Source organism: Mytilus galloprovincialis, chromosome 6 (assembly GCF_965363235.1).
Source record: "Mytilus galloprovincialis chromosome 6, xbMytGall1.hap1.1, whole genome shotgun sequence".
Lineage (NCBI taxonomy): Eukaryota > Metazoa > Mollusca > Bivalvia > Mytilida > Mytilidae > Mytilus > Mytilus galloprovincialis.
Window position 1 is genome coordinate 76,047,528 of NC_134843.1, and position 18,876 is coordinate 76,066,403.

The following is an 18,876-nucleotide window of genomic DNA, read 5'->3' on the forward strand; positions in this document are numbered from 1 at the left end:
TTCAATAAATGTAAATCAACGGAAAGCCAACATCCTGTTAATAACATGAATAAGGAATTACAAACAAACCTATATTGTTAGAATACAACTCTTCCAAATTTAATGGTTTTTCTAACTGTAATGAAATTATTCGTATATTGGTTTGTAAAGATGTTTCGGTAGATCTCTTTCGTCTACGTCCGCAGCCAGATGTAGACGTGCTGACCGTGCATGTATTATTCTCTACACATTGGAGGTTGTTCAAATTTTGTTTCAGTGTAGCAGATACGCTTTCTTCGTTACTACAATCCACATCATTGTGCATTACTGCTACATTGGCACTCACTGATCTAGGTGAAATTGAACCTGCAAAGTATAATATTAAGCATTTAAGCTTATATGAGTATTGTGTACGAGTATTTATAACAGGCATTATTTTACAACAATGAATGTTAACCATGTTAACAAGCACTCAACATTGCAAAAAGCCATGTCGTTGACATCAAAAGAATGTCACTTAGTAACAATGAATATTAGTTTGTAGTTGAACATCTCTAGAACTATTGCTATTTATTTAGACACAAGATGTGGTATGAGTTCCTATGAGATAAATCTCCATCAAAGTGACAATTACACAAAAAGTAACCTCATAGGTCAGAGAGCAGCAACGGTGCTTTTGCTCACACCAAACAGAAAGGTAAAAAGGTACCGAAACTGACTAATGTATAACCATTCAAACAGGAAAACCAAGTCTTATCTAATAATGATCGTAATAGGTATTTCACTTGTTCGAGTTGCTTAAATTTCTAAAACATAAACATTTCAATGATATATTTCATTTGCTTCAAAAGTAGATATGTACAACACATTTGAAACTCGCACAAATCATCTGATGTGACTGCATGTTTTACTCCGACTTCGTTTAACTCAACATGCTCAATCATTTGTTTTCTGAGTAGTTTCTACTGGAATTTCTTTTCGCTTTGAATGCCTTATCGTTCATGTAGCAACCCCATCACATAGTGTGTACCAATGCTTTTGTATGGACTCTATTATTGTCCGACGTAACCTAAATGTTTACTTATATTAGGCTGACTTAGTTCTTCACCATTAATAAGTAGGGTGTGTCTGTTAATACTTGCCATATAAGGCATATATTACGTGTCTATATGTAAATATTGTGATGTGGTCTTAGCAGGATTGTGATTGTGGTCTTAGCAGGATTGTGATTGTGATCTTAGCAGGATTGTAATTTAGTACGCCATGTGCGCGTTTCGTCTACATAAGACTCTTCAGTGATGCTCAGATCAAAATAGTAGATTAAAATATATATGTTATGAAAAAATGACTCACGAGCACATGGAGGTGGAATAGCATTCCACATATATCCAGTTTGAGGTCCGCATCCGTATTGATCAAGTGGTTGATAGTCTCTTGCAAATCTAAACCCATCTTGACATGTTACCACACATGAAGTAGAATCAGAAATGCTCGTACAATTAAAGCTGTTTTTGTAAGAGTATATAATGGAATGACTTGGACAAACTACAATTAAAGATAGGAATATAATTTTGCGCCATTTAGCAACAAGCTAGAAAACTAAAAATAAATCAGAAACCAAGATGATAACAAATCTTGACCATTGATTGTGTTTTTGAAAAGAATATAAAACTGCTGTTGAATTTTTATTGCTATATATTTAAAATTATAAATACACCTATATTCTGTCGATACTGTTTATCTATATTTTGGCATTCACAATGTCAGGCGCTACTCGAACCGATTCTGACATCTTTACGCCGAATTCGTTGGTTATGTACTGCATAATTCTTTCATCTCAGAAAATATTATTTATTTTGAAGTTGTAATTTGCTTACAACTAGCTAGTACTCTAGTATAGTTGATTTGCATTTATCGATCCAGTAAAAAGTTTTAACAGTGTGCCCTTATTATTAGTTACCATTCATTTTTTTTTTATAAAATTAAAGTTTCAAAAATCAAAAGACTATGTTTATTGCGTACACAAACAAAATAAGTACAAATTATTCGTCCCAATCATTCGTTTTTATAATCAGTTGTAACTCTTTGCAGGAAATCGTATGATTTACAAAATGGCAGCGGTTATCAACAGAACAGGATCAGAAAAATGCACAAGCGCAACTTGGAAAAACAGTTCACGATTTTGGGTTTATTAGCCTGTTGTTTTTTATATAGATTTTTATGTCATTGATTTTTCTACTGTTATTTAGGACTTCGTCCTCATAATATTTATTTGTTACCCGGACAAGGATCTGTATTACAAGCCTGCAATGACATGTTCGTTTCAGGGCAATCCCTTCCATGAAGATTAGGCGCAGGATCATCACAGTATCTAACTCTGGACTGAGTTCCACCATTACAGGATTGTGAACATTCTGACCAATCTAACCACGAACCCCAATTACCATGAACTGAAATATAAAACACATAATTAAGCATCTTCTCTTTTTAAAAAGCGAAGGTTTTGAAAACATCTGCTACAAGTTAAAAGTCTATAAATAACAGAACTTACAAAATAGCAAAAATATCAAAGGTCCATGTCCTTTAATAAAAGCTATTGCAAAATTGGTGGGAAAGAAATGTTCATACATTAAACATTGGCACCTTTCTTCGTTCAAAAACAATGATAGAATAACAAGGATTTTGTAAGATATTTTCAATGACTTTTGAAAGTACAAAAATGTATATGTAATAAAACATTTAAAAGAAAAGTAGGAAATGGCATGCAAAACTTTACTCATCACTACAAGCATTAAGCTAGATGATTCGGAGTATCTGATGATCACTCGGATCAAACAGACATGCAGGTTTATGTGATAAAACCTTCTAATATGTATAGTTTGTATATCAAATCACACTAGGATTGATATACTTTTATTTCACAAGGCTTTATATACATAAAAAAATATATAACGTACTGCAATGTCCAATAACAATGTCAGTTTAACTACAATGTCATGTACAACGTAGTACTAGTAATTAAACATTTTTTCACCTGAAGACACATACTTATCACTTATTTCAACAATGTCGTCACTTACCTTCTAATAATGTTTTCATGTTTTCGTCAAATTTTGATAACCGTGTTAAAAGTGTTTTTTGTTTTCGTTTTTTTAAAGGTAAACCATGTTTTAATAAAAAATTAAAAGTTTTTAATGTTATAACATAAACACTTAAAGTTATTTTAAATCGGTACTGAAACTAGCAAAGACATTGAAAAACGTATAATAGCCTCTTTGTCTTACTTTCTCGTATGTAGTGTTTGTATTCCTGTTTTATAGACATAATCAAATACTATCTTATATTGATATCACCTTTAAAAGAAACTTACTAATTTCTGTTTCACAAATTGGTCCGGTAAAACTGGAATCACAAACACATGAATAACTGTCAAAATTGCTTATACAACTTGCACTATTTTTACATCCATTTACTTTACAAAAGTCTGGTGGAATGTCACAATTAGCACCACTATACCCACTTAGACATTGACAACTGTAACCATTCTGTTCGTTAATACAGATATTGCCATTGCCACATGGATTCGTCTTACATTCATTAATAACTGAAATCATCACATGTTATAAATGAATATTAAGCTTTTAAAAAATTTAGAGTCGACATGGTATACAAACAAGGACATAAAATAAGCTCTAATGGGGTTTTAACCAACTAAACCATGATTATGACAAGTTTTTGGAAATCGGTTTCACCAAAAAAACCAACTCAAATTGATCGTAAGTATATTGAATTGTTCAATGACAAACGATCAATCTCAGTTGCAAATATTTTTGTGAAATCGACTCCTGGTCAAGTACATGTACCTTACGATATATCATATTTAAACTTTTTTTAATGATAATTATACTATAACATTTTGTTTAAATACTGTGTCGGTTACAAGTATGAAACAAAAATACTTCTTGGGGTTTTATTCGGTTCACATACATCTCCAAAAGATTAAGTGTAAATACGGCTGATAAAAAACATACGAAAATCATGACAATGTCCCATGCAAATATATGTACCGACAGGATTAAAGACAATTGCGGTGGTTATCTCCGTAGAAATAAAGCATGAGGTGGAATGGGAGTATAAATTCAAAATGATAGAATTGGTCATACTTTGCCAACACCTAATGTATGTTGTGATATGTTCAAAATAATAATAAAAATGATAGGTCGACAATGTGCATTTTCTCAATCTACAGGTTGTGACAAAATGACAACTTTTGTATGAATAATACAGAAAAAAACATCACAATTTATTTAAAAGCGAAATTAAATGATACAATTGTTAAATAGAATACTTCTATTGAAAATAGTGGAATAAACCTGGTTAAAGTTCATTTAATGTTCAAGTGAGGATGGTTTTGGACATGTTGCCCTCGATATTCTCATAAAGTGACATGAAAAGTAAGAATATTACAATAAGGTAAAGATTATAAAAGATAGACTGACAACACAATAACAAAAGAAATTAAAAACCAATTGTTGTCTTTCCACATGAAAGAAATTTAGAAAAGACGATAGTTTCTTTATACTGATGGGGGGAAGCAATGGCTCGCATTTACTTTTCAGTGAAATAAGGGAGATTATTGGCTACTTCCGGTGAAGTGAATGTCCATTTCGGTCTCATATGATGGCTTCTTTCACACTGATTCCAAAAAATAAATAGTTTCTATATATTTTTGCCTGTAAAACAGAAGATAATTGGCAACTTCCGGTTTATCAAAAATCATTTCTATACTTAAGTGATACTTGAAAGTATTTGAATTACAAAATATATGGATTCCAAGAACTTTTTCATGAAAAAAGTGCAAACATTGCTACTTCCGGTTTTTTCAAGGTTACTTCCGGTTGTCATTTTTCAAGGTCATATGTCATCAAACATTTTGTAAAAGATCATTTGGTTGAATAATGAACCTGGTTGAAAAAATAACCAATTAACCTTATAATAAGACATTTCACAGGAACTAATTCCTATAAGATGCCATTGGATTGTTTCAGACCAAATGTACCGTATCTTCATTACAATAAAGAAAACAAAAACCTGACCACATGCAAACCTTCAATATATGTACAAACAGCCAGCAAAGGGAATACTTCCAAGCATGTAAACTGCGATTTTGTACATGCTATAACATGTTCAATACAAAAATCCAAAAGTACATGTGTAAATGTTATTCTGGCCTTCATAGAGAATTGATAAAAAGAGGAGGAGGGGTATTATCCAAAATATTAAAGCATTTTTTTTTTAAATATTTCCAATAAACGAATAATCTACTTTTTTGACATTGGGGAAATGTATGCAAATATTAAGCAGCGCCACACTGCTGTAGGCAATAGTGAAATGCGTACAACAAACAATGACATGAAACGCAACATAAGCTGGGAAGCATTAGATAGTAATCAAAGGTACAAGCCAGGATTATAAATTGACACGCTAATGCGCGTTTAATCTACATAAGACTTATCAGTAACGCTTATATAAAAAGAGTAAGAAAGCCAGGCAAGTACAAGAAGAGCATTGATGACCTAAAATTTCAAAAAACTTGTACAAAATACGGCTAAGGTCATCTATGCCTGGGATAAGAAAATCCTGTAGTATTCGAATAGTTTATACTTTTACAAACAGTAAATTTATTAATATAATTACCATATAATTGATATTCATGTCAACACTGAAATGCTGACTACTGGCCTTGGGATACTCTAGGGGATGAACGTCTTCCAGCAGTGGTATTGACTAATGTGGTGTAAATAGTTATCAAAGGTACCATGATTATAATTTGATACACCAGACGCGCGTTTGTCTACATAAAGCTGACATACACAGTTTTTTCTGAATATGTGTGACCTTTGTTCACTGTGCTCTTCTGAATTAAAATTTTGAAATTTTGAAATTTTGCACAAGTTCAAACCATTTTAAGCAATATTTTGTACATGTTATAACTAGTATCTTTGCATTATTTAAGTAAGGAAATGTTCAATTTGTTTGAACTTGTTATAACAAGTCCAAAATCGCAACATGTATACGACATAGCCTTCAGACCAGAAGTCAAAATCATATTTGTTAGTAAATGAAACTAATATACAGCATGGTTAATTGAAAAGTCATTATTTGATTATTGATACTATGATAGAGATTACCGTCACATTTTGATAAGGAAAGCTCCGTGTCTATACTATCTGTCGTGAAAACATTTCTCATCGTCAGCAGAACACTACTTAAATTTGGTGAACAATTTTCTGCGATTTGGTTTATTAACGTATCAGACAAAATACTGTTGTTAAAAACCAGTCCTGTTAAAGTCAATCCTGCAAATACAAAAAAAAAATACTTTGTATAATAAATATTCTGTTGTCTACAAAATAATAATCTTAACAAATCAACATACACTATGGCCATTAATATGGCTAAAATTCGATCAGCTAGAATCGATTGAATGGTTGATTACTATCTCATATTATCTTAATCATTATTTTATCTGATAAATTCTATTTGCGATGATCTTGAAAAAATCACGAATTATTTGGCCAAATTCGAGGTATACAGCTTTTCAGTAATGTCAAAGTCATCTTTTTAACACGATTTACATGGTTTTGGTTGTCCGATTAGTATCCCGTAAGTATTTAGAGGTACATGTACATGTGTAAAGGACATCGCTTATTTATGAGTGGAATTATTTGTTAGTACCTTTTTATATTGCCCCTTCTTCTTTTATTGCAATATTCAAATTACCCTATTTCTTTTTTTGAAAAATCATTATCTGTCATTAAAAATGTTTCATAAACACAAACTTTGATAAATTAAAAATGTCCGGATATTAGTTCAATCTGGTTTCATATGGTTGCTTTCAACAAAATGTACCTAGACCACCAAGTACATCTTTACCAAGCTAGCTTTGAAAATGCAAAAAAAATGGTTTATGTAAGCGTCCAATGGGATCATTGTAAATAAATTATCAATTCTGAAATTTCATTCACAATTTTGTCATACTAATCACACTTTTCTCGTTTTATTCAGATTTATTCTGAACGATTTATTCAGAATGTTATTTTTAGAAAAAGGAAGCCAAATAATTTGATGCGGCATCGTCAATATTTATCAACATATATAATATTATTTTACTAGAATTCCAGTATTTATTTCACAGACGGACATTCACACTTGCTCACATACTCACAAACGCAAAATACTGAACTTGAACAATATTGAAATATTACCAGCTGCTTTTGCCTTGATCACCAAAGGTTGGCTTATTGGCAGTTCAATTTCTTCGTCTGTAAAGGCAGTAAACGTAAGTGTTGTTCTTTTCTGGCCGTTTATGAAAATATCTGATTTGCGCTCTAATCGGTTCCACGTGATGGCAACTTGTTTCCAATCTGTTTGTATGTCATCAGTCGTTGTATAATTGAAGAACCTAGTCTCACTATAATATATTATAAAACACATTTTTAATATTGTATATATTTACGCCGACTTCGTTCTTTGACATGGTACTGTTGTTTTTAAGTTCGACAAATGACTTTTATTATTCTTTTGAATTATTTTTATTTCACTTTTAACCAACTGATAATGTGAATATGTCGTTTGTGTGTAGAACAAAATGTTGGGATCGTTTTCGGGGTCCGCTTTTAAACAGTACCGAATCCTTTGAAAAATAAGAGACAACAATTCAAATTCATACAAATAATTCTTAACAAAAAAACGTCAATAGTCTAAAATGAAAAATAAATTACCTTCCTACTGTCATTTTGATCTGTTTTCCAGATGACATTTCAAAACTTCCAAGTTTAAATTGTAGTCCTTGTTCGACAGAATCCCCATGTTTCATAATATAGCTTAGAGTGAAATTCTGAATTTCGTTTTCCATTGTTGGGAGCGATAATAAACCGCTGCCTGATGTAAATAGTACATCAATCACTAGAAAGATAATAAGGATATGTATTTTTTCTAAAGTTGGTAATCACCCCAAGAAATTATCTTCAACTTTAGTCAAAAAGGGTTATCATTCTTCTGGTCGCCATTCAATGAATTTACCTGTTTTAAGATTAACTTATTTTGCGTTTATTCAAAACTATAGTTGAAAAGAACCAACGATATGTTTATGTTGTAACAATGAAATAAAAATTAAAATGATTTTTTTTATATATACATTTGTTTTAAATATCATCTTCATCAATAGAAAGAGAAACCGTAACCTTTTCTTTTTGTGTTTGAAACAATGACTCTTTAGTCGTTTGCTTTGATGCATCATACTATATTTGATTTTATTTGGTTTTAATCTGACAATATGTATAAAAGTATTTCCTTTATTCTGACAGTAATTTTGTTTGCTCTATGACAAAACATTACAGCTTTATTTTCCAACTTAATAAAGAAATAACCCTTTTTAAAAGGAATCATATGCTCTTGTTGACAATAATACATGTTAACTACAGACTATCACTTTATAATCACAAATTATTCAATGAAAGCGACTCCATGTTATTGCAATGCACAACTAATGTTATTTCCTTTAGTTCTTACCTAGAGAGCTTACCTTAATGCGGGGTTCACACATTGCCGATTATTGCTCCCGTTTGAGATCAGACAGCAATACGATATGAAAAGTGAAAAAGTCGGATTGGTATCCTCAATTATCTGGAATGTCCTATCATTATCTTAACGCATTCGTTTTAGTTCGTAACAGATTCCTACGGATCGGGAAGGGTCCGAATAGTTCGGCAAAGCATCCCGCCAGTTAGGTGCGTCCCGTAACATTCGGGGCAACTCAGCCGATTTTGTCTAATCGGATTACAATCGTGGCTATGTCGTGACAGATTCTGCTGTATCGGATCGAATTCCGAACAATGTCTTGTGTATTCTGGACGGTGTCCTGTGGAACGGGAATGATCCGGAGTAATTTTTCATAGCTGTTTTTCTGCCGATTGAGTCCAGATTGCATCCAGATCTTGTCGATTGCGAACGGTTTTTTGCCGAAACCGTTCCGAAACAGTCCCGTTATTAATACGAAATTCGTCAATGATTCCCACGTCAGAGTCCCGACAACTACAGAATACGATACGACTGAGACCAGACAAAGCCGTTTGCAATGCGATAGAGCGGATCGTGATAGGATTACGTTCCGACAGCACCTGATCATCCTGAACATGCCGACAGTTTTCGAACAAATAACTTCCGTCAGCGTCGGTTCACTGTCTGGTCACTGTCTGATCTCAGTCGGATTACATTCGGTAGAGTCGGGACGCAGTCGTGACAGACTCGGTCGAATTTTACCTGGCGAAAAATACAAATCGGATTAGAAGCGGATTCAGAACGGGATTATCGGGACTTATTCGCTTAGAAACGGTTGAATATCGGTGCTTCCTGAACACTATCTGATTGTTGTCGTGATCAAATTATTTTTTTTACAAATTTTAATTTAAGTTTGAATTTCTATCCACGATTCACAGGATCTTGATCAGACTTTTAATAAATTTTAATCGGGAATGGTCCTGTCAAGAACGGTAGTAAAAATCGTGAATGTGTGACCCCAGCTTAAATGGGATTTGAAACAAACGAAAAACAAAGACAAATGTCGATATATCTTAAAAAAAATATTTCTCCATTTTTTTGTTTGTTTTTTTGATACGGTTAATATTATATTTTTGTCCACTATAAAGATACGTAAGCACATCGCATCATTAACTTTTTCTATGACAGACGCATTATACTGTTTGTTCACGAACACAATTCAGATTTGTATTGTAAAACGACGCAAGGACAAAATAAGAATACGGATTTTCGATCATCCATTAAAATATGTTCAAGAATAACGCACAGAAGGAAGGATTGTGCAGAAGATTTTAAGACAAACCATACCACATCATTAGGTATTTTTAAAATTCTTGATTCAAATATAACTAAAATATCAAGACTTGGTATATTAGAGCAACCGATCTCTTGCAGATGATATTGGATTTATTAAAAAAAAATGAGAAATTGGAACAACCCGACCAAAGAGCAAACAGCAGACGAAGGAATCAAATTATAAGTATACATTTACTAGTATCCAAGCTAACTCCTCCTACATTTTAAATGTTAGGACCTTTTCACTTTGCTGACAATTTGTACATTTATCGAAGGTGTGCTTGTTGTCAGGGTTTTAATTTGTATTGATACTTTCTATTTTTATTGCAATAGTTATACTTTGGCAATTTTATCGTATCAGGTGCATAGCATTTCCGAATGAACTAAATACCAACAGAGTGTGAATTCTTATTTACATCATTATCTCAAAATTACCCCTTGAACTCAATTACATTTAAGCAAAAAATAATAAATTAAACATTTATAAAAATAAAATCTCAATAATACCGAATTCCGTGGAAAATTCAAATCGAAAAGTTCTGAGTAAATAAATTCATGATAGATACCAGGACTAAATTTTAAATGTACGCCAGAAGCGCGTTTCGTCTACAAAAGACTCATCAGTGCAAATGACAAATTCAAAAGCTCAAACACTTCAAAAGAATGTATAACAACTGCCATATTCCTGACATATGGTCTACTTTTTGCCAAGAAAATAGTATATATTCTTCCAAAATTCATTTTGTGTGGTTCCCTGTCAATAAGTTTTTTTTGTATTTCGAACTAAAAAAACAACAGTAGTTTATCTCGATCTGTTCAAAAGTCAAAAATCGATTTAGAGAAAACAAATACTTGCTACAACTTGTTACAAACTATAATCGAGAGAAACACATTCATCTCCGCTTATACATAATTTAGGTTGTTCGATATCGTTATGATATAACGAATAATAATGTTATGGAATCGCTGCTTGATATTGTAAAAAAAACCTGTAAATATGCAAAGGAAAGTTAGGATAATGGCGAACAAGATCAAAATTGCTAAATATTCATATTCTTTTTCAACTCACGAATGTCAATTTGATATAAATAATTAGAAATTTACGTACGCGTACAGTCAGACTGACTGGCTGAACCTGTCGACAGAGTGAACATCTGATCTGGGCATGGTAAACAGGTTACAGAGCCAGCTTCTTGTTGAAATTGTCCACGCAAACATGATGAACAGGGCACTAATCCAGTCTTGGAGAACGTTCCTGGTTGGCAAATGTCTGAAAAAGTATTACACCGGTTCTTATAATATCTCTTGTAAATTAATTAAGAAAATATGTCTGAAATTTGAAGAAAGAGTCATCAAAAATATAAGACAGTACAAAAGACCTCACACACTACCCAAAATATATTAAATAGTTATCAAATGTACCAGGATTAAAAATTGTTCATTATTCTAGAAAGATCAAAGACACATAGTCCATATATATCCTTTCATAGAATATTCACAGGTACGTAATGTAAATGGATTACTGCTGTCTTAGCTAAAACTGCACACAACTCATCTTGTGTCTTTAATGCTGAGTTCACACATAATTCGAACTCGATTCGCATTAAGTAATTCGAATTAGTTTAATTCGCATTCGAAACATTTAACGTCCTAACGTCAATTCTAATTCGAATCAGAATGCGCATTAAATTCGCTTTGCTGTCCTAACGACGTTAACTTTTAATTCGGATTAACAAAAACGTATTTCTAATGCAAATTAGTTAATTCGAAAAAGCCAATTCGAATCAATTCGTGTGTGAACGCGATTAGCGAATTCGATTCCCATTCGATTCGAATTCAATTCGAATTAAAGGAACGTGTGAACGAGGCATCATGAAAAGACAAAAGATAATAACTAATATTTTTTGTAGGATTTTTTTCGGTTTTAAATCTTTGGCTCTGTTCATTCCTGAAATGTTAATCCTTCTTAAATCCGCCCAAAATAAGGCATTGTCTTAGCTCAAAAACGACCTTAAAAGAAGGATGAAAGATACCAGAGCGACAGTCAAACTCATAAATCGAAAATAAACTGATAACGCCTGACAAAAATGAAAAGGACAAACAAATAAACAAAAGTAAATATGATACAACAGAGAAAACTAAAGATAAGCAACACGTTTATGCTGGAAATGCTTGAGAAGCATGATTTTGGCTACACTACACACCTACTTTTGCATAGGTACTATTTATGTACTAAAAAATGCAGTACTGGAAATTTACTCTTTATTTTCAGTAATATTTCTTTACTTTAAAACTATTGTAATATTGAGGTACGTGTATTGTACAGTTCTAGATTTGTATAAAATAAAATCTTCAACAATGAGCAAAGCCCCTACCAGAAATTGTTTACATATTACTAGATTCGTTTGCATTCAGTACTGTTTGCAGGGGATAGGTTTTTATGCTCCATCTACGATAGAAATGGGCGTTATGTTTTCTGGTCTGTTCATTCGTTCGTCGCATTTGTGTTCTATGGACACATTCTTGTTAAATATATTTTGGTTTTGTGTTAAAGGTAGCAGTTTTTTTAAACAATATTGTAATAAATACCTGTTAACATAAATTTCTTACCTTGACAATTATAAATACTAGTAGAACCAACTTGTTCGGTTAATTGTCCGTCCGGACACTCTGTACAGTTGATCTGGTATTCCTTATCTTGATAATAACCTTTGGCACACTCAAGGCAATCTCCATTATGAAGAAATTTTCCTGGTGGACATCCTTCTATATTATATAAGTAACGTTCTTAACACAATGAAGCACTTAATGCAATTTCCATATTTTACATATTTTGATTAAAATAATACAAGAAGCCACAGTTTTTACTTCCAATAAAACAGGGCTTATAATTACTAGTTGACACAATGAATATTAAAATGTGAAAACTTCTGCGAAATTATTCTCTAAAGTCTTATTTTTGTATGAAATTTCCCTTTTTCAATTTGGGAGAGATCCGTTTGCGCCACAACTTTTTTTTCCCTCAATGCTACGTTTGTGCCACCTGATCTAAAATTACATAGTTTCATTTGCGCCAAAAATAAAATTAACGATTACGCCAATTAAAAAAAAAATGCTTCCCTCCTCCCTTATTTAAACTTGGAACCGGCAGTTTACACGGCAAATGTTTCCTTTTCTGAAATATACTTTCTTCTTACTGCTGCTGCATGGGTACTTCCAATATTAAGTATGTAGTAGCTTATAACTTCAAAAAGACAAACATTGAAGGATGAAATGCAGAAAACAGATCATAATAATTCCTATGGAATGTTTCTGCTCCATCTTGTGGTAGATACAGTTTCAGCCCATACCGATGGTGGGAACTAAACACTGTGTCATCAACATACATGTATATGGCTAAATAAACTCATCATAGATACCAGGACTAAATTTAGTATATACGCCAGACGCGCGTTTCGTCTATTAAAGACTCATCAGTGACGCTCAAATCCCAAAAAGTTTAAAATGCCAAATAAAGTACGAAATTGGAGAGCATTGAGAACCCAAATTCCTAAACGTTTTGCCAAATACAGCTAAGTTAATCTATGCCTGAGGTAGAAAAGCCTTAGTATTTCAAAAAAATCATTAATCAGCAAAGGCTTCTATTTTCTTCTTTTGGTATATCTTTATTAAATATTCTCCCTGTACATGAACTGTATAATGCATTTTAAGTCTTTTCTCTCCAGATGCTCATCTTCCAGGTGAAATATCTCCGACCACTTGATACTTTTTTAAGCCAAAATTAGGATAAATATTTAATCATTAATATTTATCATAGATATGTGTACAGGTAAATTGGCGCAAATGAGTTCCGAGTATTGGCGAAATTGATACATTTGGAAAACAAAATTTGGCGCAAATGATACCCCTGAAAAAGGACTGCTGTCTTCAATTTTTGGCTCTGATCTTCCTGATATATGTTAATTCCAAATAATCGCTTCGGTTATGAAAATATTAAAGTGTAATTACTATATTTTAGTCTCATTTAGATGACATTTTTGTTCTTCGTAATTTAAAGTTTAACTGGTACTTTTTTGCGATTATGAGTTCTCTTATTATATATTGTGTTATCATGATTAATTTAATGATTATTTTCGGACAAGGAATATTTAAACGTAAGAAACTCTTTTTTCTTTTCATATTTTTCTTAATTAGTTCTTCAAATTAACTTACTACACAAACCAGCATCGTCACTGTACGTAGCCTTTTGCCCTTCTGGACAATAATAATCGCTAATGCCAACAACCATAGACTCTGTTGTTACACCTGGGTAGTCAAAGGCACCTTCTGTGACTTTTGATATCATGTGCTCACCCATTTTTGTTATTATTTCATCATTTACCTGCAAGATATCATTCACTTGCCATGTAGACATTAGAGTAAAAGTTAAAGTAAAAATTTGATTAGACGACGAGCGTTTTCGGCGTTTCCCATTTCCTGGACCGCACGTGATGGTAACTCCTTCAAGTGTACAATAGGCTGGACACAGATCATCATTCCATTTATCTGAATTCTCCAGATCAACCATAACATCAATGAAATTCTGTTTTATAGAGGTTTGAACAGACTGATTAGAGCAATCTCCATCGTAGTAATAAAACACTTCCCCACCAAGGGTTGCCATTCGTGGATGTATATAGTCTGCGAAATAGAAATAATAGTTTTTGCAGAAGTGATTTTCACTGCCGAGTTTCCGTTTGATATCTTTATCCCTTTCAAACTGACTTTTAAGTTTAAATTATGACATTTTTACGTTTTAGATAATGTTTGACAAATAGAGGTATCTTCTCGTTCTTTAACTGAAAGATATATTACATCGCTATTTCTCTATTGACATTTTTCAGTTGGCTCTTCCCTGTACAATTGGTATCCCTCTGACAAAATTGACAATTATTGATGAATTTTGCAACACTTTTTATTTCCATTTAGATTTATACATCCATAATAAAGCCAACAGGGTCAATATTCTTACTTCGTAAATTGTGAACTTGTAACTTGTAACTGTGTTATTTGTCAATTTGTATATAATCACATTAATATACATGCCTCCTAAAATTTTCTGGTCAAGAAGCCTAAAAATTTCCGCTACCAGATTTCCGTTCTATAAAAATTTATAACCAAAAAGACCAAAATATTCTCGAGTCCCTCGATCTAAACAGCTGCTTAACGCCCAGTACTCCCGATATGAACCCACCCGTCACCATACCTCCTACAACCTTACCAAATCTATTACTTTGTCGATCGGATCGTTAATTAACCGAAATTATTCACGATGTTAATCAATAAAGCTATTTATAAAAAAAAAATCATTTGCAATGAATTGCTAACAATACAATCATAATATCCAATTGACAAACCATGTTGCATTCCGTCTGGCTCTTCTGTCGAGCAGACAGTCAGGATCCCAGGCTACCATTTTTCTAAAAAATGACAAAATACTTGCCCCTGAGCCTAGCCCCAACTAATGAGTTTAACACCGACCACAGGCGGAATTGGGGGGGGGGGGGGAGTATCTGTGATATATAAGTTAAAACAATAATGGGGATTCAGTTTTGGTAAAAGTTAGGTTTGTCGTGTCTCGAATGCCAGATAGAACGTTTTGTGCCTGTGATTAATGTATTTTATTTCTTTTGAAATAGATTTTTCCCAGTTTGCTATTTGTAGTTATTAGTTATAGATGTCAACCAGTATAACTAGTTTGGAAACTGGTTTTGTAACACTGAGTATATACTATTGATAAATTTGATGTTAAGTGCGTAAGGCACGAGGAATGTTTTGGCGGTTTACAGATGGGGTTTAATGGTACTATATAAAAGAGGGACGAAAGATACCAAAGGGACAGTCAAACTCATAAATCTAAAACAAACTGACAACGCCATGGCTAAAAATGAAAAAGACAAACAGAAAAACAATAGTACACATGACACAACATAGAAAACTAAAGAATAAACAACACGAACCCCACCAAAAACTAGAAAAGTAAAGTTTGGCATTTAAATTATTAGTATCGAAGGTGCTCGCATTACCATGGTTACGTCGAATTGAAGTTGGTCACATAGGTATATATGCAGTTGCTGTTATTTTAATTGTACGTACAGACGTTGGAGGTATTAGCCGAGGAAAAAGAAAGAAACGATGCGAAAGAGGAACAATGTAATATTTCATATATTTATACATTGTTTCAATCGAAGAAATTTGTACTATGAAGTTAAATAAAATATTTTATTGTATAGCAATATAATATTTCCCACAGAAAGTAACCAAAAGTTAGCGTGCAAAAAATTCTGATATTGCACTAGTGCAATGAATCTTAAAATTCATGACGTCATCAACGACAAAGTTTTAGTTTAAACCAATTTTTACTTTTAAATATTATAGTGCTATACAATAAAAAGGTTATTGAATGAATATTGGGGAATATTGTCCCTCGTAGAAAAGCTCGTGCAATATAAGATTCTACTCGGGACAATACTCCTCAATATCCTCTTGCCAGTGCAATATATGTTCTACGAGGGACAATATTTCCCAATATTCATGCAATAACCCTATAGTATCGCAAGAGAAAATAAGATGTTACTGCGAGCAACCAATAAAAAACTAGAACAGCTACAGCTAGTTAGAATTGTAACAGGTCTTCCTATTTTTACAAGTAATAGAATTATTTATGATGAGATTGGTTAGAAACTCTAGCTGAATGAAGAGAAAGAAGGAAGTTACAATTATTCTATAATATTCAACATAATAATGCACCAGCCTATCTTTGCCATTCAATTCCACCAACAATCCAAAGTACAGATGTTTATCCATTACGTTATAAGAATGATATAACATACCTTTTTTGTAAACTTTCATTAACCCAAGAGTCCTTCACACCTTCAACAATACGACTGTGGAATAACCTTACTGTGGTGACACGCAACATTGACTGTTAACTGTGCAATATCAGTATGGTGTGATAATTCTGCGTTACAGAGGAATATTAACCTAATCTGACACAGTCAATTGATAACCCGAGCACATCACGAAATGGTCATTCACACTGTTATGAAAACATAGCAGGTTTAAAAACGTGCGTGTGAGCATGCATTTACCGTACTCAAGTCATATCAAAACGAAAATTTACGAAACAAACATATATCATTCATGTAATCAAACATTGCTTGCTATTGTCGGGTTGTTGTCTCTTTGGCACATTCCCATTTCCATTCTCAATTTTATTGCATGTCAAAAGATTCGAAATACTAGAAAATTCAAAAAAATTCAAAAATAAACAAAATAAAGTATGCACAGAACAACAATCAAAGCGCTGTAAGCACTGTAGGCAGTTAACCAAACACCAAGGCAAACATAATTATGAAAAATGTGGCAATGTTGCTTCAACTTTTTTTAAAGATTTAAAAGGACAAACATTAAACATTAATATATAATTGTACATTTATGTTCATTTAATGAATTAATCCTTAAGGCAAATAATTCATATTTTATCAAGGTTTTCAATAGCAAGGCACATGACCACGAATGGTCATGAGTCTTTCATGAGTCAGCAGTGGTACAAATTTGCAATGATTGCAGTTCTTCTAGTTGATCGTAATGATTCGTATTAGTTGACTGTTAGTAGTTCAAGTTGACTTTAGTACGAGCTTGTAAAAGTATGAATGGACTTGCTTCCCTGGAAAGAAAACTGAGTTTGTATTGTACAGTACAAAAGTTATGAGAAACAAATCAGACAAATGTTTACTACTACAGGGATCAATGGTGAGGTCTGACTGACCTGTCCATAGTTAATGTAAATGACTCCCACCTTCACCCCAAGTCCATGATGTCTAAGTTTGGAATAAAATGACAGGTGTTAGGGTCTAGCAAAGTGATATGCATATGTGTCGCCTATGAGATTGACCTTGTATGTCATTCAATCTTTTTTGAAATGACAAACAGGAATGAATATGGTTTAGGCGTTGATATCTCAATCTTTTACAAGTTCTCAAAACACACACAAGAGGGTGTGGGGTGACCCTAGGGACTACCCCTATTATTCATTTGATTTTTTATATTGTCCCATATATGAATATATATGGTTTATGGGTGGGGATCTCGGTCGTTATCACGTTTTCAAACAGGAGGGGGTGGGGGGCCCCAGTGACTTCCCCTATATTTCATTTGATTTGTTATATTGTCCAATACATGAATATATATGGTTTAGGGGTGGGGATCTCATCTGTTTTAAGTTATCAAACAGGAGTGGGTAGGGTGACCCTAAGGACTCTCCCTATATTGCATTTGATTAGTTCTCATACATGTATATAATATATGGTTTAATTTAAAGGTGGGGATCTCTACTGTTTCCAATTTCTCAATCAGGTGACTGCAGGGACTCCCCCTATATTTCATTTAATTTAGAGTTGGGGATCCCAACTGTTTCAAAGTTCTTCAACATGAGGGGTAGGGTGACATCAGGGACTTCCCCTAGATTTCATTTGATTTGTTATATAGTCTTATACATGAGTATATATGATTAAGGGGTGATGATCTCAAATGTTTCCAAGTTCTCAAACAGGAGGGTGTACTGTGACCATATGGACCCCCTTATAATTCATTTGATTTGTAATATTGTCCCATACATAAATATATATATTGTTTAAGATTGTGGATCTCGACCATTATAAATTCTCAAACAGAAAGGTGTAGAGTAGCCCCACAACTCCACCTATATTTCATATGATTTGTTATATTGTCCCATACATGAATATATATGATTTAGGGTGGGGGATCTTGACCGTTACCAAGTTTTGGTAATTTTTGTCTCTTGTGGATAGTTATCGCACTGGCAATCATACCACATCTTTTTTTTATATAAGAAACTTCCAGCTATTTTAACTGACCTATCAAAATTGAGAAGAAAAAAATACCCCTTGAAATTGCAGTAATGTGTTTAACTTGAAAAGCATTTAACATGCATTACCA

The 18,876-nt window shown here is 33.0% G+C and overlaps 1 protein-coding gene across 1 annotated transcript in view; it reads right to left on the minus strand.

The window, feature by feature from the left end:
• The window catches only part of LOC143081029 (uncharacterized), a 28,240-nt gene extending 13,687 nt beyond the window's left edge, over nucleotides 1-14,553 (minus strand). The window contains exons 1-3 of the mRNA XM_076257264.1: nucleotides 14,089-14,553; nucleotides 6,171-6,338; nucleotides 3,350-3,583 (exon numbers count right to left, since the gene is read on the minus strand). Coding sequence (XP_076113379.1) covers nucleotides 3,350-3,583; nucleotides 6,171-6,338; nucleotides 14,089-14,539 — 853 coding nt within the window. The 5' untranslated portion in view covers nucleotides 14,540-14,553. The remainder of the gene's footprint in view (nucleotides 1-3,349; nucleotides 3,584-6,170; nucleotides 6,339-14,088) is intronic.
• Between the last annotated feature and the right edge of the window lie 4,323 nt (nucleotides 14,554-18,876).